Source organism: Coloeus monedula, assembly GCF_965178545.1.
Source record: "Coloeus monedula genome assembly, chromosome: 11".
Classification (NCBI taxonomy): Eukaryota; Metazoa; Chordata; class Aves; order Passeriformes; family Corvidae; genus Coloeus; species Coloeus monedula.
In genome coordinates this window covers 9542982-9565725 of record NC_138791.1, presented here as the reverse complement: position 1 = coordinate 9565725, position 22744 = coordinate 9542982, and the positions used below count along the sequence as shown (strand labels likewise).

Sequence of the window (22744 nt, the reverse complement as noted above, 5' to 3'; positions counted from 1 at the left end):
AAAATAACACTGTCCATTTTAAGAGGTAGATGAAAAATCATATGCAAGTAGAACTTGGAGCACTAGGGGCTCATTTCTCTGATAGACCAGCTTAACAGCACTAGGGGCAATATATTTTAAAAGCAGCTGAACCAGCACAGGTTGCACTTGCAGTCCTTTCCCTTTGCATATGCAAGGGCTTAATTACATGCTTACAACGCATTTTGGATTTGCACAATTGAGCAGCCCTACACGTGTATCTGGAATGCCAGCCCTCATGTGGAAATGGCTTGCCTACTGCAGTCATTTTATGTTTAAAAGTGGTCACAAACACACACATGCACAAAAGAACGCCATCAGTGCTCATTACAGGGTATTGTGTCCATTGGCAGATGGAAAACCTGCGCGGGGACGTCAGCATATTAATTCCCGAGAACCAAAGGCTGTGCATTCAAAACGTGGATTTGATCACTGGAAGGGATTTGGAAAGGCCGTGTTTGCACAGCACTATCAGGGTACAGTGTTTCCAGTGTGCATGGGGATCCCAGGTGTATCTGCAGTCTGTCCCAGCAGATCTGCTTCAATCCTCCACACTGACTTCAAGCACCCTAATTAACCATTCAACAGTAGGGCTTGTTGCTAATCACTCAGCTGGCACTCCCATGTGTTGCATGAGTTTGTTCCTGGAATTTCATTTGCCTTAGGAAATAGGTGTAATTTGCCTTAAGAGATAGGTGTAATTTTTTTCTTTTATTGTAGAAAACTAACCAACAAATGCAAATGATTGTTGGTTAACATGTGTGAGGGTCAAATCCACCAACGGTATTTGAAAAATAGGTTTTGATCCACTGCAATTTGTCCAGCAAATAGAACAAATAATTATGACAATTTCTACTATATGGGAAGAAAACAAAACAAAATACCTTTGTGTTTTGAAGACATTCTGCTTGTCCTTCCTTTGATACGAGACTTCAGAAAGGATCTTGCTTTGGTGTCTGGGGATAACGTGCTGTAGCTTCTGTTCTGTGTTCTCTCACAAACTTCTGAAGCTTCAAAGAGGAAAGAGTGGGAGATGAGAAGATGCAAACAGAAAAAGCAGCCAGCAATGTATTTTTCAGCAGAGCATGAGACTGCTACATTTGACCTACGTATCTTTTGCAGGAGGAATTGGGTGCCTTGGTTATGACAGAGGACAGACACGGAAATGTCTTGATGCAGTGGAGATTTATAACCCCGATGGAGACTTTTGGAGGGATGGACCCCCTATGCCTTCTCCCCTCCTCTCCTTACGAACAAACTCTACCAGCGCAGGCTCTGTGGAAGGGAAGCTCTACCTCTGTGGAGGATTTCATGGAGCAGGTACTAAAATGAGTCCAACATTCCCTGTGTAGTTAAAATCACTGGACACCGACTAACCTGATGAGTGATCAACCCTGTCAGGTGGCACTGGCATGCCCTGGAAACACAGACCTGATTCTGCTCTTTGGACTGCCAGCTCCTAATGTCAATATGAATCGTTTTCTGTTTGACCTTTGCTTTTTTTCCTTAACAAAACATGAAACTTTAAGGATTTTTCTGATCTGTGCTAAACCTGTCCAAATCTAAAACCTCAGCAGAATTATTCTGGATTTACATTTAGACTTACAGAAATCAGTAGCTTAGTGTTTTATGGACATAAGAGAACTTGGGCATATTTGTTGAAGAATAAGGCCCTGTCCATCAGTCCTTAGCCATGTTATCTCACTCTGCCTATTTACTTACATGCTTTTTGCAATCAGTGTTGAAAAGCTTGTGTACTTAATGAGTACCCCGGGTAGGGAACTGAGATACAAAGAGACTAAAGTTCCAGATCTGGTGATTTTAAATAAGCCTAGCCCCATGGACACCTTTCTTCTTTTAAGTCTTCTTCCTTCCAATTTTGCTTAGCTCTGTCTAGATCTCCAGTGTATATAACCTATATTTTTTTCATTATAAATGCATAGGATTGCAAAACAAATACACTGAAAATGATTCTGCTACAGCTGCTATCCCAAATTCCTTTCTAGGAGAAAGCAATAGCACAGATAGCAATAGCAGTAACCTGCTGCTAATAAATGTCATGTCAGCCTCACTGTTGACCAGGAATGGTCACATATTATCACTGGGAGATATGTCCTTCTCATTACACTTTTACTTGTATAACAGTGTCTAAACTTAAAGCTGCTGTTATTTTAGAATGATGATTTTCATCAGCTAGTTCACAACTTGCCTTCTACCTTCACTTGCTACTGCTTGAGGAAGCTGCTTCTTGAAAACAATTGTTTGGCAGCTCTCTAGCAGGAATGCTCTCATGTTGTCTCTGATGGAAGTTCTGTGATGTCAGACCAATTATGCTTATGACAAATCACTGTGTTTCCATAGCAAACCTGTGCCATCCTAGTTGTCTCTTTCTCAGCAATATTATAAAAGCCTAAAGTTAGTGGGTAAAAATTTCAAAAGGCTAATCATGGGAAGTTGTTGAGTCACCATCCCTGGAGGGATGCAAAAGACGTGTGGATGTGGAACTTGGGTACATGGTTTAGAGGTGGGCTTGGCAGTGCTGGGTTAATGGTTGGACTGGATGATCTTAAAGATCTTTTCCATCCAAAACAATTTGATGACTCTGTGATCATTAGCATTGACAAATGAAGCAATTTTGTTCAAGATGACTAACAGATTGAGATTTTCTGACTAGGGTAGCTTCAGAGCCATAAAAAACCCTTCTGTACAATACCACCACATTCTGTCACTGAGTCATGTATAAAGAGTGGTTGTTCTGGGAGAGGTTGAAAGTCCTCCTGTGGATTTCAAAAAGGCCATCTTTTGTATATTTGTATAATGCCAGCTCAATGGGGTCCTGATTCCTCCCTCTACCATTGCAATCTATATAATTATGTATAGAACTCCTCTGCACTAATAGTGTTATTTAGATTGGAAAACAAGAAATCAAAGTTAGAAAATGCCAGTTTTGCAGTTACCTGTGCAACCTGAATCCTGACCCCCTACGTGTGCATTCTGTATACCAGTAGAGAAGTACTGTGTGGTTGTGTTGTTAGACATTGCTATGGTGTCTATTAACGAGGGAGCCAAAATAAGAGTGTCACTGTCAAACCAAATGTAACCACATATTTTGGGAGTTGAGAGGAACCTGTGCCTTAAAGTCAGGCTTCTTAATCTGTCTTTCAAGTTACTACAGGAAAAGGGCTTTCTGAATGGTCACAACAAGAACAGCTTCTAGCTACCTTCATCAAGACAAGGATGGGTGGAGGCCATAAGCTGAACCTGAAGAGGTCACCTAGCTGGCTTCTCTCCCTGGCCACACACTCTCTTCAGGCTGGAAAGGGCTCTTGCCTGATGTACTCTTTGGGGATGAAGGGTGGAGTGAGAGAGGGTTATTACTGTCACATGCGAGCTTGGAGAGGGCGACTTGACTCTGCACTTTCACAATTACAGCTGCTCAGCAGCTTCAAGGTACAGAACAGCATGTGCTGCTGCTGCTTTGGTAGCAGATAGGGTTATTTTAGAATGTGTTTGTTTGGTTTTAGTCTTTCGGGCTTCTTGGCATGTCACTTTGGTTTTTGTGAGGGATGTGGCTGAAAGAGGATATTCCAATTTTACAAAACATTGTAATTTAGTTTCAGCCAAGTGGAGTTCTTGGAACAAGCTGGAAGCACAGCTGTAGTCTTTGGGTTTTCTGCCTGCTGAAACGCCAAAGGGCTGCTGTGAACATTCAAGAATAAGCACAGCAGAGAAAAAAAAAAAAGAAAAGAAGCCAAAATCATTGCTGCAATGCAAAGTCTTAGCCTATGGCACTGAAACTAATCCTGTCTATAGTACAGATCTGTCCCAAACTCTTCAGCCTTCACTTTTGCTTGTTGCCTTTGCATTTGCTTAAACCCACTCTTGATCCAGCAGGAAGTTGACCTAGTAAAGACATTGTTGCATGTTATTTTTTTTACTGGTACGCGTCATGCTCTATATGCCTTCCTGCGTGCCTACAGACCGAAATGGATCATTAGAGCCCAGAGATGCTGCAGCCAAAGCTGAAAAGCAGCTGTTAACTGCTTAAAGGGCCCTAAATTTGGATGAAAGGATGAGTACTGCTCAGCTACCATCTTTTCTGAGTCCCATATGACAATTGAAGCTTTGTGATGCCAGGTTTCCCATTCCATATGTATTGCCTGTCACAAGTCCTTGTCTGCCTGAAGGCAGAACAAGTGCTGCAGCCCTATCTTCATCCCCAGGAGCAGAGGAATAAAAACTGCAGCTACTCCAGAGGGAAGTCAGCTCGGCCAGCTAACAGTAGCAATAGGAGTCCTTCTAAAAGATGAGTGAACTCCAAAGTGTGTTCAAGCTTCCTCTGAACCGCAAGGAATATTTTTCAATGTTGAGGTAGGTTGGTAAAGCTTGTAAGGCTTCCCCTGTTGATGTTAGAAGTTTGTTCAAAGTGTGGCCACAGAAGAGGAAAGGGGATTAATTCAGCTGAATCTTAGACACTTCTCTGCAGTGCCTACACTAAGACCTTGGTAACCCCAGGCTCCCTGCAGCAGATGGAAAACCTCAGACACTTCAGAGGGAGATTCAGATCCCTGGTGCTTTATATCTTCTCTGAAAGAGCAGAAAGAAATTCAGAACCCTGAGGAGCTCTCCTGTCTCGTAAAGCTTCATGTTTTAATCAGGATGTAAGGGACTCTAACTTGGCTTACCTAGGGCAAACACATCAGGAACTTGGTGTCTATGGTTTGACGGTGCAAACACCTGAGAGACCTCTGTATTGTATCACCAGCTGATGAATGCTGCATGTTCCTACAGTCCTAAGTACCCAAAAACCCCACTTCTTGTTTTGAATCTGTTTCCTCCTTAGCAAGACTTGCAAAACTTCCTCTGTTGGCCAGTAGTTTATACAAATTAGCTCATTTTCTACTAAAACTATAATCTTAGGCAGGCATTAATCTGCTTGTCTTAGCTCCAGCTCATGCAGCCTTGTGTCGTGAATGCTGTCATTTTCCAACACTGTTTTAGCATTCCTCAAGATAATCAGACATATTTTAAATGGTTTTTTTCCATTAGTTTAGAGTTCTGCACGGAGTGAAAACATTACCCCTAGTATGAATACTCAGCAGGGCTCAGTGTGCAACAGCCAGCCAGATTTCTGCTAAAATACTGCCACATCTCCTGCTGCAACTGCAGATTTTAAACTAGCCTTTGCAGCCTGACTGTACAGTATTCTTGTTGACATGTTTTATTTCCTTTGCATTGAACTAAAGCCTGTCACTTGCACAGGCTGACAGCTACTGACATCAGCCTGTGCCCAGCAGAACCAGCCTCATTAGTGTGGCTCCCTGATGACGGGGGGAAGTAGTTCTTCAGGTATGCAGGATTACACCCTTTTAAAATGCCTGCCAGATCAGGTTCCCTTTCTTTTTGACTGCTTCTGAGCATTATAAACATGTTTTCTGGTGAAAGTAATGAAAGCAAGGGTATGTGCCTGTTTGCTGGGACCATGTCATCTGCTGTCACTGTCCCTTGTAGCCTGTGTCTGGGGGCTGGAGATTGTTGGTTTAGTTTCAGGCTTCCTGTTTCATAGATTTGAACTAAGAAATTGAAATCCAGAGTTGATTTTTTTTTTTAAACTCAAAGCATCCTGGCTGTATCAGCAATACTGTGGATAGCAGGACCAGGGCCTGACTGTCCCCCCGTACTGGGCACTGATGATGCCACAGCTCAAATCTGGGTTCAGTTTTGGGCCCCTCACTACACAAAAGACACTGAGTGTGCTCACTGAGGTGAGCACAAGTCTCCTTGGGAGTAGCTGGGGGTGTTTAGCCTGGAGAAAAGGAGGCTCAGGGGGGACCTTATGGCTCTACAACACCTGAAAGGAGATTGTAGCCAGGTGAGGGTTGGGCTCTTCTCCCAGGTAACAAGTAACAGGACAAGAGGAAACAGCCTTATGTTGGACCTGGGAAGGTTTAGATTGGATATTAAGGAAAATTTCTTCACCAAAAGCATTGTCAAACACTGGAACGGGTGGTCTAGGTCAGTGGTGGAATCACCATTCCTGGAAGTGCTTAAAAGCCACGTAGTTGGGGCACTGAGGAACATGGATTTAGTGGTAGCTCGGCAGTGCTGGGTTAATGGTTGGACTTGGTGATCCTAGAGGGATTTTCCAATGATTCTATGCTATTAATTAAAATGCCATCTTGGCTGTGATACTGTCACCCATGTGACATCAACTGATGTGCAAAGTACAGGTACAACCACCTCAATGCAAATTATGAAATATTTAACCAATCTGCTCTTAGCAGCACGTATCCCCTAAAAGGTCTTATAATTTCATCAAATAATGGGGCTTGATGTGGACTGTCTTTCTTTGAACTGGCAGTTTTGCCATCTCCCTCCTAAGCAGCTTAGAGCAGAGGAGGTGAATGTACTGCTTCCCTACCATGTATGTTGAAAATTTCTGTAATGTGTTTAGCCTCGTGTGGGACCAGAGCTGCTTAATCCAGTTTTGTTATTTACTTACTGATGTCAAGTAGAAATTAATTTTTCGCTTAAATAGTGTTGCAGCCAGAGGAAGGGAAAAGAGAAGAAATATCTATGAACTGGACATTCCAGAATATAAATTACTTTGTTTTTGCAACTGTTACCCAGGATAGGTGACAGTGATACAGGGTCCTATTACCTGTGTTAATTTTGATTGTTAAAAAAAAACCCAAGAACAAAAACTTATCATGGTTTAATTTTCTAGTCTATTCTTCCTCATTTACATAAATTGCAATTCATGCATTGGAATAGAAGCAGCTCTACTTGCAGCAGTGCAGAACTGTGCAGTAATTACTGTATTCTGGCTGAGATAATGAGTTTTTATCTCCACACTGCCCGCTCGTAACAGTGGACTGGCTTAATAGTTATTTATTTTGACTGATCTCCCATAGAAGTTGTTCCCCTTAGTATCCTCCATTACGTGATTTAGATGGAGAATCATTCTAGTGCTTGTTTTTTATTATAGTGGTTATGGAACATTACCGGAATTAAATATAGACATATTAAGGAGTCTGGCACAGTAAATACTGCACTTGTGAAGCTTGGGGGTTGAGAGATTGGAACAAAACCTGTTTCTCCAGCACCTTCCCATGTTCCCAGCTAAATAAAGCAGAGGTTCAAACCCCGGGCTGCTTATCTGCAGCACTGTTTGTTTCCCTCTGTTAAAATTTACTGGGCACAGATGAATAATTAAAGTTTTCCTGCCTACAGTTGCTGCCATTTGAATAAATATTCCCACCAATGGAAGGGGTTCAGGGCCTCTGCATTTTGCTCAACACAGGACTCTGCTCAGGGCTGCAGGCACTGCCATGGCTCTGCAGCCCTCGAGCTGTGTCCACCCCAAAAAATGCTGCTTGACCTTTCACCAAACTCGTCCTCAGCACCAGCATGAGCTGCTGGCACTGGGAGAGACCTCTGCAAATGCTGCCTGCCCAGGGAGGGCTGCCCCTCTACCCTGCTCATTAGCTGGGAATGTGCTGCTATAAACGAGGCCAAATCAGGTCAGGGGAATTGCTGGGCAACAGCACCTGCTCATTTCACATCTAAATTTGACCTACTCACTCTCTGGAAGCATGGTATTAGCAAGTCAGGCCTGCTTCTTACTAAGGCTCATTTATTGTTTATAAAGAGTTAATGAATGATTAATAGATATTTTAATGCATTTTAATTAATTGCTGAAGAGGTCAATAGGTCGTTTAGAAATGTGGCTTGTAGCCATGTATGACATCTTCTATTGTGTTCATAACTGCCTGTCATGCATACAGTCTAAACATGTTTTATATCCTCTATAAATAATGTATGAACCTATTGTAAGGCATTTAGAAACAGTATTTCAGGATGGGCTGAGCCCGGTAGTTCTCACTCTGATTTGCAGTTTTTACTCTATGAGTTCACATTGCATTGACTTGGAGAGCACTGAGCTGCTGCCTCTGGAACCTGTGATCCTGCTATCACCTGCTCGTAACATTGTGCCTGAAGCAGGCCTTGGCCATGAAAAACAGGCAAAATCTGGAAAGATGTTAAAAGCTTAAGTAGCTGGATCAAGCCCAAGGCTAACAGTTAAAGCAACTGAGTTAGAAGTTCCCTTCTATAAACTAGCCCATTCTTCTACATTTTTTTTTCAGATTTAGTATACATTGATTTGTAAGTGAATGGGTGGATCATGGAACCATGGTCCTGAAGAATTAAACAGCACATCAGGAGGAGAGAGGACCTGTCTATGAGAATGAGTATCTTACCTTACTCCATGCAGGTGCTCTGAAAACAATAATTTACCACAGTGGTAAATTCAAGCCCCAACCTTCCTCCCAGCTTTGGCTGTGTCTGGTGGGATACACTGCCTTGGTACTTCACATCATGAAGGCTGGCCAGCATGTTAAACAGCCAAGCAAAGTTCCCTCTCCTGTGTATTCTCTGCCTGCTTCTGCCCATAGGCACAGATGATGGATGTCCCTGACCCCACAAGCTGCTGGCTGTGTCACGCCAGCGAGGCTGGTGGAGTTAGGGGGCAGCTCACACACACAAATGGGATTGAAGGCCACAGACTTGATGAACTTAATATTTTTCCTACTGCAAATGAGGAGCCAGGACATCTGGTGGTAATGATCTAAATGCACTTCTATCCCATTGCAACACAAACATGAATTCCCAGGTCACCTAACTCTGCCTCATGTAATTATGAAAGCAGCTATTAGTGGCAAGGAAGATAAGTAGCAGAGGCTAGTCCCATATGTTTGAAATCATTCTCTGGTACAGATAATGGCATGAAAAAATAGGTAAAAACCAGCAGTGGAGGCTGAACTGCTCCAAGGCAGCTCTGGGTGGCTGTTTGATGTCAAGAACTGGGGAAAGAAGTGAAAGAAACAGCTGAGTAAATATTTCAAGGACTGTTGAATCAGCAAGCACCTTGTGATGTTTAAGTGTTTTTTCCAGGGCAAGAGCAGAGCAGGCAGCAGTTTAACTGCCACAGGTTTGGTATCTTTTAATTTTTTAATATAAATTGATTTATGGCAAAAGAACACAGAGCTTATTAGGAACCTTCAGACTGGGAAGGAAAAGATGTTGTGTCAACCTGAGAACCAACATCAGGAGGAGCTCAGGCAGGTGGCCTGTGTGAAGATGTCCCAGGGCACAGAGCTCAAGGACAGATGTGACACTGAGACTTCCCCCAGCACACAAGGTGGCCCTGCTCTGGATAAAGTTGCTGAGGTGCTGCTGGCCATCTAACAGTGTGTCAGTGTAGCTCTGTCACTGCTAGAAGGCAGGTGAGCTTGTCCCAAAATCCTTTGGATATCTTTGCCCTGCACTGATGCAGAGGCATCACAACTTCTGACTTGGCACATGCTCTCACTGTCCCCACAACTCTGCCTCCTCATTCCTAGGCTGGAGCAAACATCCCAGCTGATGTCAATGGGCTTCTGGAAGAAACAATGAAATACCAACCCCATTTCAGCAAACCTGCCATAGATTTAACTCCAGTGAATGGAAATACAGAATGAATTGGGGTTTTTTTTAGTTTAATCCTCTGGACACTGAGCAGGCTACAGCAGAGTGAATTTATTTATCTTGGCTGAAAAACATAATAGCTGCATGGTTAATAGTCCTGGATGAACTATGGATTTTCTGCCTCCTAATCATATTGCTTAATTCTTCTACATCTGCCTCCCTTTAGCCCTCCCAACTCAAAACCAAATAATTGTACCTGAATTTTCAGTTACAAATGAGAAAGGTCAAAAAAAAAGACCAAAAGTGATAATAAATATTATTGTCATATGGAAAGTTGTTCCTTTCTTCCCAGCCTCCAAATCAGAAATGGAATGTGGAAAAAAAAAAAACCAAACCAAAAAAAAAAAAACCCAGAAAAGAAAACAGATGAAAAAGCAGATCAAATATTTATGTTGTCTGCAGTCATACTGGGGGGCTTTCCAAGAATCGTTCATCCTGATTTATGTTCAATCCTGATTCAAATGGCATGAGAAAACTTACGGCATAAAATGAAGTCTGGCCATATTTGTGGAGTGAATCATAAACCTTTCCAAGAAAAAAAATGATTGTGTATATGGAGTACAGGCAATCCCTTACAGAAAATTAATATATTTTTTCTTTTTTTCTGCACGTTCAAAAGAAAAAATAATTGTGGGAAAGTGTTTTGTTTGCAGACCAGAATACAAAAGATAATTTAAAGATTAGATTTATTTTGCTTTGACTACTGTATTTGCATATATAAAACACAATTTTAACACTTAAAAATTAAACATTTTCAGGTATAACTTGAGTCTTGTCACTGGGAAGGGTTGGATTTGTAGGCTCAGTGTTAGCCCTCAGTCTGCACTTGTACATCAAAAAGGCATAACTGTACCAAAAGAGTTCTGCCTCTTTTCAACATACCACAGTTTCTGCTGGGGATAAAGTTATGCTGGGATTAATGATCCCTATGCTGGTTTAGCCTCTTTCTTTCCTGAGTATGAATAAATCACTGTTTTACTGCTAGAAAAGGATCTGCATGAGGGTTAGATTTGTAGAATCGGAATAATTCTAATATAAAGTGGTTTAAATCCTGTGCAGAAAAACACAGTGTAAGAAAGTTTCTTAAAACTTCTCATGGTTAAACAAGAATGTGCAGAAAAACACTGCCTCATTTTGTAGAAATAAAATGAATTAAATCCTTTCATTAGGTAAGGTGGTTGTCTGGTGAGGCAGAATAATGCTATGAGGACAGAGAGTTGTGTGGGGTGGCTTTTTAAGAAGGTAGCCACTGTAATACAGCCAATTTCTTTTTGTAGGTGTCACACGGTTCTCTTGTAAGCAAAATTGGCTGCTAAGATATTGCCTTAAAAAAAGTAAGTTGCAATTAAATAAGGCAAATCAGTGAGGTAGAATTGGGTATTATTTGCACCTTCAAGCAGTTTATTTGGATTAAAGCCCAAATCCAGCATTACAGCCTGGAATCAAAGGTGCTCTTCTCTTTGAAAAGCACCACCTTTTCTGTCGTTCTTACCAAGAAAAATTAAGAGAAAAAAGTAAATTAAAAAAATAAGGCTTGAGAACTGAAGTTTTTCAATTCATTTCTTTTAAATAGAAAAGGTGTAATGTTTTTTCTGAAGTATGACTATTTTGAGCAGTGCTTCGCCTCACATGAACTTTCTCATCTAAAGGGTGCTGTTTCCTTTCCTTTAAACAAGATAAGATTAGAGAAATGATTGCTTCCCTTATTTAAAAAACATACTCTTTTTATCACCCAAGGGTTAAGAGTTAACTAACACTCCATGTGCTGGAAAGCAGAATTTCTAGAGCGGAACAAAACCAGTTAGAATATCCCACAGAAAAGGGAAACAAGGGACCCCAAAGGTTGGGAGTCACCAGGGTCAGGAAAAAACACAGCAAGGCTCGTAAGGAAGGGTTGCTGAATCTGCCTTTGATGCTTTAATTATGAAATTTTTTTTTCTGAAGTGTTGCAATCACTCTCAGAATGTCTTGGTTCCAGCATTTGATTATTTTTCCTCTGATTGTCTCATTTTTGTCATCATCCATGCCAAAGAAAATCCAGGCATAAAAATTTATTGCATAAAAGAGATGATCTAATAAAAAAATACAGAGACAGGAGCCTCCTGTGTCACAGCTTTGGTTTGTTTGTGTCTCTGTACTTGCCTCAGGAAAAAACTCTTCACTCTTGCAGGGTCATACAGGAGTTTGCTGGTACTGGCACACATTGTTTGCTGTTTATCAGTCATGTCTTCTCTCTTCACATGTAAATGGCTTTTTTAGCAGTTTGCTGTCTTTATCTTGAATGGGTTGTTATTGTGTTGTTATTTTCCTATAAAATCCAGGTTCAATAGGCAAACCATCATAACTTGTTTCACAGAAAGGAATGGAACAAAGACTATTCAGCTGAGACTATATCCTGAAATCTTACTCAAAGCTCCTGGAGAGTAAGCTTGTGGAGATCTATGAGAGTCCCAGAGGTCTGGCTTTGGACCAAAAAAAATTTATATCACATTTATGTGTAACACAACAGGAGGGAAAAATGAGAACGGGCTGTGGATGCTGGGGTAGAAATGCTGTGCTGCCCTCCTTTATCAGATGAAAAAGGACAGAGATGGTGAGTGGTTGGTGAGTGGGTTCCTTAGATAAGCACGACAAAAATGTGCAGAAAGTCCACAAAACTTGTGCAACATCCACAAATCTTGTGCATGTTCAGGACCTGCAGAATACAGAACTGTCCTGTATCTACTCAGCAAGGAAAGCAGTCCTGGGAGAAGAAGTCTTGTTTCCATCTGACCTCCCCACATCCCAAAGCTCCTCCTTGCAGAGGAGCCTTAGGGGTATTTTAAATCCCACCACACAACATTATTGTAACATCAATACCAATTTTGCATGGAATCTAAACCATGACAGGGAGTCTTCAGGGTACTAAACCCCCAGGGTTGCTGTCCCCTGGAGAAATACGTGGTCTGTTTCCAACATGAGAAGCAATCTGTGTCTCTGGATGCTCTTCTGCTTTTCATTCTTTTGCCCTTCTTCAATCCATTACTGTCAGATACACATAAGGGCAGTGCCCAAACCATGAGGTGCAACTGATAGATGTGAGGAAGGGCGGTTGCTGGTGGTTTGTTTGTTTGTTTGTTTAAAAAAACTTCCCATAAGGGATAGCTGAATGGGAATCTCAGTCTGGAGCCTGTAAATTTTATCCTGTCACCAGTTTCTTAAGACTCAGTCAAACAGCTTTGAGTATTCAATGTTTCTTGATATGATGGTTCTTATCCTGGTACCTGTCTGCTCTTGGAAGTCTGAGACCCTGCTTTTAATACATCTGTCCTGAGGCTCATCTGACAGCAAAGCACGTGCATGTCCTCAGCTCAAAGTAAAGAAAGTTTAGGCTAAGGTTACTTACTGTGAGAAAGCAACTTTAAGATGAAAAGAAAAAGTGAGCAGAAATGAAAGATGGTTTTATTTTTAGGAAAGAATTTGGCTTTGAGTAACAACTGTTGCAGAGTTCAAGACTGTTGTTAGCAAAGAAAGGGTTTGTGGTCTTGTTTAATATAGCACTGCTGGTTCTCTGCTTCATGGCGATTCTTTCATTTTTAGTTTGTCCCTGTAAAAAGTTTCTTGTCTGGAGATTGGCTGTGATTTAATGGCATTCTTCTAACCTGCCCGTCCATGACCAATTCCTCAGCATTTCAGAACATCTAAAGTGTGTTTAGAGCCCTGGAGGGTTTTTTCTGTCTTTATTTGTGAGGGGCCAACTCAGTTTTGTTATGCCTCAACAATGGTTGTCAGAGGCATGTGGAGGAGGGGTACACACGTGCCATGTGCAGGAGGCAACTAGAAGAAGCCAGGATGTCCAGACTGTGCAACCAAGAAAAGCCATAGTATTTGAGTGCCTTCAGCAGCCTGAGAACTGCATCTTGGTCAGGGCAAAGAAAAGAACCCACTGCATGCAGGCATGCTTGTGAACAAGAGGCAATACTCTGTCTCTAAAAGATGAGCATCTGACAACTGATTGCAGGATAAAATGCCACCTGCATACTTGTACCAAGATGGAGTACTTGATGCTTTTGTCCCTGGAACCCAGAGCGTGAGGACTGAATGCACTGTGGAGACTTCCATCTGCACTATTTTATTTGCTGTATGTTGGTAGCTCGTGCTCTTTGCACAGTGTTAGCACCACAGAAATTACCTTTTTATTGCCCACTTTCAGAAAGGTTATAATAACAACTGCCCAAACCTCTCTGATCCTGTTTGACTTGCCCCCTGATCCCTGCTGTTGTTGCCTCTGTTTTTCAGCTCGGCATGAAGTTATCACCAAAGAGATCCTTGAGCTGGATACGTGGGAGAACCAGTGGAACGTGGTGGCCACCAATGTCCTCATGCACGACAGTTACGATGTTTGCCTTGTGGCTCGGCTGAACCCGCGGGATCTTATCCCTCCTCCCCCAGATTTAGTGGACCAATAGAAGTTCAGTGACCCTCAGCGCTTCCAGATTCTGCACAAACTGAAGAATTTGGGGAGACAAATGCTGCATTGGCTCTGGATCACAGCAGAGTCCCACAGAGAGGAAATGGCAACACGCGCTTAAGGACAGAATTGCCTTTGAGCTGTGCTTCTCTGACGATGCTTAATTTGCTAGTACTGGTGCTCCGGACTTCTGTGGTTGAAAGCCAAGGTTGTCCAGCCTTTGTGTGTGGCTCTTCGTCTTCAATCTGGCTGTGCAAGCTCCAGTGTTGGGTGCAGCCTGGGCTGCTGGGACCCTTTGCCTCACAGGCAAAGTGGCAGCCCAGGGCTCAGTTCACAGCAGACATAGGACAGAAAGCTCTAGCCAGGGAAGTCCCTCCTCTGCCGTTCATCCCACTTGGATCTACTAAGCTACCCAGGAAGCTAAGGAATAGATGAACTCAGCTGATGAAAACAAGTGCCAGACTGTAATTGACTGATGCAAAGGGAAAACACAGAAAAGCCTTTGTGTGAAACAAAATCCCATTAGCCAAGGTCCATTAGCCAAGAACACCAGCTCCTGCAAACGTTATCTAAAGCACAGACAGGACAGTCAAGACATCCTGTCTTTGCTAACAGACGGAACCTGTGCTAGCAGAAAACTAATCCTTTGGCAGCAAGTCACAGATGAGTCTTTCAGCAGGGTCAGTAGGCAATCTCTACCAAAGACCAGAAGAATCTTAAATTTTCACATAGATCCCATTTATTACAAGGTCTGGTGTGACCAGGACCTTAGAGCTCAGTTAATAAACTTCCTTTGAGAGATGAAGAAGGGGGTGCAAACTAAAAGTAATAAATGAGAGCAGTATTTGCATATCAGCATTGCAGCTACAGGGAAAGGAGAGATGTGCTAAACAATAAAGGTTTATATAATAGGAACAGCTTTAAAGAAGTAGCATAAGGCAAATTCTCTACCAACAAAATTGGTTATAATCACAGAGAAGAGGAACAATTCAAACAGTGCTTCTGTTTGAAGGCAGTGTTAGCCTTTGTAGGGCTTGAAGACAATAGGTTAAAATGAAAATTGTTACCAGAACTGCTATCCCATTTGAATTACCAATAACTATTCATCAGTTCTCTGGTGCCTACCTTGCAGTGTATCTGTCACTGCCTGGGCAGTACGGACAAGAGAACTGGAAATCTCAGTTGTGCTCTTGGGCCACAGTTGTAAATGACAGCATGCTGCAATGCAGACTGAATGTCAGAGGCAAACGTAAGAGTAAACTATGATATTGTATGAGAATGATCATTGTCAGCAAGAAGTGGCTTTTGATCGCTACAAAAGCAGCAACAAAAGTGGAACAAAAAAATGGCAAAGAAATGAGGGAGTCCATCAGGTAGTTTACCCATAGTTACTTCCAGGGTTTATATTTTAGAGCATCTTGATTTTCTCTTTCAATCATGTTTTACGCTGCAAAAATGTCAGCTTTTTTTGTTGCTTTTTTGTCTGCAGTGTTTATGGCAGAGAGGGATGGAGAGGATGATCCAAAAGCCCTTTCTCAATTCTGACTTTTGTTATTCATGAATTATTCTATAAATATCCAGAGGGAATATTAAGCTGTCATGTAAAAACTGTTAGCGGGAAGATCAGTAAGTTTTCCTGATAACTCCAGTAGGACACTGAGGAATGCTCAGACAATAAAGGAGTTGGGGGGAAAAAAATTGAGGAAAACATGCAGAAAAGAAGAAAATCCATGAGCCTTACAGCTAATTGCTTGTCTTCCTTTGTGTTTCCCAAGCAGAATATGTGTCACAGCCTAAACATGTACCCTTGTGTTTGTATCATTTCTGTATTATTCAGCCATCCTTTTTTCTTTCTGTTGCTCATATGTAGGTCATCATCTGCCTAGTACAGAGTTGTGACAACCATGAACTTCAGTGATACAAATCAGTGACCAGTTCCTAAAATCTCAACCCCTCTGGTAACCAAGCACAGTTGTAGGTGTAAGATCACGGAGGCAAACTCTGCTTTAATAAGTTTTTAAACAAAGTCAGCAGAAAGTTCTTCCAATCAATAATCATCCAATACTGGAAATCCTTCAACTTTTGTTGTTACTGCAAAATAAAGGTAATTTTTTTCTATCTTCTCTACATGGCTCTTAAGGCAGCTGGAAACAATGCTCTTGAGTATCCATTATGGGTTTCCTTGTGAAATTCCAAATTCTGCAACTGTATCTACTGATTTTGTTTTTTCGTCTTTTTTTTCTTTTTTTTCTTTTTTTTTTAAGGAAGAATGTTTTAAAGGGCTTTTTTGGTCTTTGGTCTCTGCTCTGTGGTCTATTCGTTATGGTTCTTGTGGTTTAAAGCCTGGGCTAATCTAATGGATTTCACTCTCTGAAAGACAGTCTATTTGGAATATTTCAAGGGAAGAAGGGAGATACTTGCAATCTTTCATTAGTCATATTTGACCATGTATGTGAAACTCAGCTGACACTCTTCTATTAAACTTTTATTCCAGTAGTGAGCTGGCAGTTTCTTTTGCACTTCGTATGTTTTGCTTTTTAGACTGATATTTAATGAGCTGGATGGAAGGAAAGTATATACTCTGAGAAGGTCTGTCTTGGTAACTGAGGAGAGTAATGACATATATTTTATATATTGGCCTTGCAATCAGCGAGCTTGAGTTGCACTGGGCAGTTAACAGAGTTTTTTTCATGCAGCATGGCCAAGTGACCTTCTGCCACCTGCACTGAGCATCACCTTTCCTGCTGCCCACGGGGTCTGACTGCCAGTGGGGACCCTCATGTGTCTGTCTCTCTTTCTGCCCAACTCAGAATGTCTAGCACTATTTATCAAGCAGAGGAATGGGGTTTTTTTCTGGATTAAATATCTAGAATGGGGCCACTAACTTCTTAATTTTATGTGGGCCCCATTCAGTTCCTGAGATGCCCTTGGGATGACTACGATTTCCAAACCACTATTTGAAAATGTAGCTTGTCTGAAGGCAGAAGCAGAAACCATGCTTATTGAGAGGTATAGAATTCAGCCAAAATCCTTCTGAGAGTATAAGAATCTGCAGGTCTGCTATGTCCATGGGTAATTTCACATTGCTGTGAAAGTCATTAAGAGTCTTGATTTCTTCTATGACAAAACCTGATGCAAAAATAAAAATGAAATAATTACAGAGTATGCATTCTCCAACCTTAACCAAGTGTGGGTTTCACTGAAATAATATTTTACTGCAGCCTCTTTCCATCTGAGCAGCAGGTAGCTGAGTGTTTCACCAAGGCTGGATTTATATCACCCATAACTCTAAAATGTAAGCAGTGCTGGAAGCTACCAACTGTTTAAATGAGTGGGGCGTTATGAAGCAAAAGCATATACTACAGTTTAACTTGAAGTGCTGAAGTACTTCATCAGTTCCCATACATGAAGAAAAATGTTGGAATGGTAGCTGGTCACGTGGCACACAGGGAATAAAGAAAAAAGAAATACAATGCTACAAAAAGCTAATTGAAGCTCTCCATTTTTATCCCCAGCAAATGTTTTATTTTGAAATTGCCCAGAGATAACTGATTTCATAAGGATCCCTGCAGATTTCTTATGTCTGTTTTCATACATGTGCTCACACAGGAAACCATCAGGCATCTGACTACTCATCCTCACACAGCCCTGCTGGGGTTGGTTGCCTGTGCCTCAGTCCCTGCCCACAGCAGGCAAACACACACACACATTTTGCATGTGTGCAATATTGAAATTTATGGGGCAGCATCTGTACTGTGTTCCAGCAGACACACACTGCCACTCAGAAAGCCTTGATTTGCCAAAAGAAAATTCCTTGGTACACACAGAGCTGTCACCTCTTCTACCAGCACTCCCAAATACGCTCCAGGGAAGAGGCTGAGGGAGCATCAATACAAGAGGCCAATAACAGAGATGGGAAGTGTTCCCAGGGTGTTACAACACGTGGTGGAGCCAAGGTGGGATGAATGATCCTCCCTATCTCCCCCTGGGGATGGTTCAGAAGAAAAAGGATTTTGCCCTGGATCCTGATCCTGTATTTTTTCTTCGACATGAGATGTGCACTGAGATCCAGGATCATCTGCCAAACAATGAAAATAAAAAGCTAGAATATTTTTTTTAAATGTTAAGATATATTCATAAATATCTAATCTTTGCTTTTCTGCTGATTTGGAAGATAACAACCTTCTTTCAATAAGCTGTTTACCTAGTGATTGATGTCTTAGCTACAGGGGTGCTCCCTTTCACTGGCTGCTCTCTTAATGGATTATGTAGCTCCTCTGAAAATAAGTTTCATGAATCACAATGCTTTGGATCACCTGGTCAGAAATTCAGTTCTCATTTGCAAATGTCTGTAGCTCTCCCTACAGCTTTTCAAGTGGACTCTAGCTCCAGCTTCAAAGAAAAGCTATTTCACCCCCAGTTGTGCTCAGCTGGAACTAGTACATTTGCAATTTACTATCATTTAACATGTAGAGGTTGAAAGCAAAGGAAATATTTGGAAATGGCAAAAATATACATAGAAAGTAGGCGGAAGTACACTTTCCTTCTCTCTTGGTGAATGTCTCAGTGTGTACTGCCCTGCCTGGTGTTTGATGGAGTGATTCACTAATCACCCCTGGCTGCACCCACGGCACAGGCCAGGCTGGGGCTGCATGTTTGTATTGCTGGAGCAGAGAGACCCAGCATGGTGTGGAGCTGTGGCTCCTGACAGGCTGCCCTGCCCTGCCCTGCCTAAGGAATTACCTTCAAACCTTATCTTTAAGTGTTCCACAATGTCCACAAAGTGTATGTGTTTTATATACATATGTATAACATTATTTTTAGAAGTTCTTTACTGACAGCAGTAAGATCCTTTTTATAAAACATACCTGGCAACTCTGTCTTCTGCCTAGCTCATCAAAGTACTTAGAAAAGAAAGTGTTGGTCTTTAAATAATTGTAACTATTCTGGGCTTCAAGTCAAAAAGAACCTTAAATGCCTTGCTGAGCTAAGGAACAAATGGAGAAATCTTTTAGTACTCCCCTGTGTCTTATTCCTTCTCCAATTTTTTGCTGGCTGTAGTGCTCTCAGAAGCTCAGGGTTTTCTTAAAACCTTTGTGCAAGTCTCTTCTGTTTCTCTTCCCCTAATCCCATTTCTTCCTCGGCCCATTTATCTGACCAGCCCTCAAACTCCTGTATTTCTCCTTCAGTTCCCCAGAAGTTGGGAACAGCCACTTGGGGTGTTCACCAGCTCCTGACCTTACAGAAGCCTATCACTCCAGCCTCAAACCAGCTTTGAAGGACAAAAGGAAGATCACACCAGCTCCCTGGATTTGAGGACACTCATTTTCAGGCAGGTTCTAGTGATGCCATGAAGATTTTTTGCCATTTCTTTTATACCCCTTTTATACCTTTTTTACAACTTCTGTATTCTTAGTGCTTTTTGCCTACATTCTTGGACTTGTTTGTTCAGCTAAGAGACTAAACATTTTAGAAGCCTCGTAGCTAGGGATCAGTGTGCCCCAGACCCCAAGGTCCTCTCCAGAACACATTCTGTAAACCAAGATAGAACCATCCAGGGGAAGGTTCCTTGGGGAGGGGGGCTCACTCGAGCCTCTCATTGGGGAATCTTTGATAGATATGCTAATTAGTAACACCTATAATGTTACACCAGATCTTTGGGGATATACTCGGGGGGTGCATTTAGATGCATATGACCTGGATGTGTGCACCTAAGGATCCTTAAAATAAATACCAAGGTAAAATCCCTTTTCCCCTTCTAACAGTGTTTGACTCTTGATTTTAAGACCAGGAAAAGGCATCACTAGCCCCAGCCCAAATTCTGCTGTTCATTCTCATACCAGATGAAACATGCCTGCTCTGCAATGCTACAAGTGCTGTGGCTACGACCAGGGCTGGGAGGTGACCTGCATCCACTCAGCCCTGCCGCGTCTCGCTGCGTGGTGCTGGTGAGTTTGATGTTAAATGCCTCACATACTGTGCATGCCACGGCTGTAATGACTGCAGGCACAAGCCATTATCATTACCTCTGATTCCTGAACACTGGTTGCCATAAAAACTGCCTGAAGCACAGAGGGAGGCATCTTCATTATTGTATTAGAGCTCACGTCTTAAAGCTAGATTTCCCTCTGCATTTTCAGTCAGGCCAGGTTTCACTAAAGAACTGGGTCTCTAATTTATCAGGTTTTAATATTGGTATTTCTTCTCCACTTTGTCCTTTTCTAGTCATTCTTTATAATAATACAAGTGATTTCACCAGCTTTTCTGTGGAATGCATTATCCAAGCCAGCCTCCCAAGGCCACTGGCTTTTCATTATCAGGGTCCAAGTACAGCCACTAAAGTGCCAGTCAGCTGCACTACTTTATTTTCTCACTCAGCAACTTCATAGTAGAGGAAATATATTTCATCCATATATGCAGTAATGTGAGAGGAAACCACTTCCCACATACACAAATTCCTGACTCATTCCTTTCAAATGTGGCTAAAACAACTGCTGAATCCAAACATAAAAAGCTTTGATACCCTTTCAATAGGCTTTTCCAGGCTTCCCAGTATGAGGAGGAGGATCACAGGGAGATGTCTTGTAATGAGAGCACAGATTGGAAATTTGAACCTCTGGGGTGTGTTTTCAGTTCAATTACTCCATTTACTAGTCTTGGGCATCTGATCTCCCCACCCAGGTTCACCCATATGAAATAGTTATAATAATATATTCCTACTCATTTTGTGGGTCTGCCTCGGTGTGTTCAGAGGGAGTGGCTCACATGTCTGTAATGTTGAGATCCACATATCAGAAAGTGTTATACAGTGGTAGAACACTTAACACTGTTGCACTGCTCTCACCTCCTTGATTTTTGGTAACATACTTGGCCCTAGCATTGAGAAACGGAGCCTTTCTGGGAAAGGAGAGATCAGATGTTTGCAGCCAACAAGGGCATTTTGTTTACTCCTTCACAGAAAAGCAGCACCACATATCTAATTGTTGTGTTAAGTAGAAGAAGGAACGTAGGGCTTATTACATGTGCCTTCGTAGCCAGTCTCACATGTACCCAGGCAGAACTAATCTCAGCAAATTGAGAGGTCACTAACTGCGGCTAAATTTGAACATTAGTAATTAGAAGGATGAATGAACTCTATTTTTCTCAAAGCAGATTTGATTTAATAAAATATGCTGCTTAGATAGACACAGTTGCTATGAAGAAAAAAAGAGAAGGTGCTTTGCAGAACTGTAGTAGGTTTACTGGGTAACTGAGACCTGAATTTAGATGACCTACCACATGTTTTATAGGAAAACTTCAGCTCTCTGGGGAGCTCTGTAACAAATCTGTGATGCATTTAACTAGCCACTAAAAGGCCCTGCTGCATCCAGGGAGTCACCTACAGAACATGCATAAAAGGGTTTTACAGTATTGCTGAAACAATGTGGCATCTACTTGCTCAGCTACTGAATGAAATAAAACTAAGTAAAACTTAAGAGGTTCTTAATTTGTTTATTGCTTGAGCATCCTTCAGTAATGACACCTTTTAAGGTTGTGTTGCCCACTTAACTACTTGAACAGTCTACAGGTACACTATAAAGTGTAGAGGGAAAGGTAAGAAGATAAAAAAGTAAGAAGAAAAGTGACTTTTAAAGGCGTCTGATTCCATCTCCTCTTTTCTGTTAGCAGGGACACACCTCCATTTAGGCAAAGCTATGGCCATCTTGCAGCTGTGAGATGTGATTTTAAGCTGAATAGATGTACCCAAGCCAGATGTAATGATCAGCAGTGAAGATTCAATAGTGCAGGTGCCAGCTGTCGGAGCAATTCAGTCTGATCTCTAGCTGGCTTGGACAGCCCATGCTGAAGCCCAAGCTGTTACATGCTCGCTGCTCTCATTAATTATCAGGCTCAGCTGAAGCTAACTAAGGTATTCACTCATGTTGCAGTCAGAACTCCTAAACGAGCATAAAAAAGACTAAATCTGTAGTTCATCTGCAGGATTTGAAAAAGCATTTTGCAGCCAGATCATTTTGTAGTCCATGTTGCCATGAAGCTACAAATTGCTTATACTGGCACAGCACAGAGAGAGGCACTGAGAACAAGTGCTTGCTAAGGGGTGTGTGGCACAGCAGCTGCTTGTGCCAGCACTGCCACTTCAAAATTCACCCATCAAAGCATGCCTTCATGCACCAGCATTCACCTCGGCTCTGCAGCCAGCCCACTGTAAAGCCAGCTCTTTGGAGTGCTCTGAGGGGACAAACCGACAACTCTACAGAGACTGAAATTGCTCCAAAGCCTTGTCATAGCTGGTGCATTAATAGCTTACTGTTTGATGGCTTCTCAGGCTCTTACACAAAGATGCCAAATAGCAGATGAACAAAACCACAGGACAGGAAATTTACCCTCTTTTCAGTATTCACAGATGATAAAACCTTCCTGACAGTTATTGTTCAGTGTTTTTCAGAAGGGATGAAGAATCCACTGCTACCCAGCACTGCAGCATGGAGCAGCCATCTGATGCCCAAAATCACAGCTCTCTTGCCAGGAAATTTGCCATACTAATGCTGCTGCCCTAAGCTGCTCAGTCTTTAATCTGATTTCTTTGTTTCTTATTTCAGGCAAGCCGCTGTAACAGCAACGTTCACTAAAGGCTGCTAAGCCTCTTGGCATGTCTGTAAAACTCAGGCGTGTTAGCAATTCTCTTGCTCTTCCTAGTTGGCCAGTGTCCTGCTCACTTGCATTTAAGGAGGACTTTAATGTGTTTTT

At 42.0% G+C, this 22744-nt stretch overlaps 1 protein-coding gene across 2 annotated transcripts in view; it reads left to right on the top strand.

The window, feature by feature from the left end:
- KBTBD12 (kelch repeat and BTB domain containing 12) overlaps positions 1-16870 on the top strand; it is a 40628-nt gene extending 23758 nt beyond the window's left edge. Inside the window, exons 5-6 of one of the 2 annotated variants that reach the window (XM_082288974.1) lie at positions 1141-1338; positions 13825-16870. In XM_082288974.1, coding sequence (XP_082145100.1) covers positions 1141-1338; positions 13825-13994 — 368 coding nt within the window. In that variant the 3' untranslated portion in view covers positions 13995-16870. The remainder of the gene's footprint in view (positions 1-1140; positions 1339-13824) is intronic. The other variant, XM_082288975.1, reaches the window with a different exon arrangement.
- The last annotated feature ends 5874 nt before the right edge of the window (positions 16871-22744 follow it).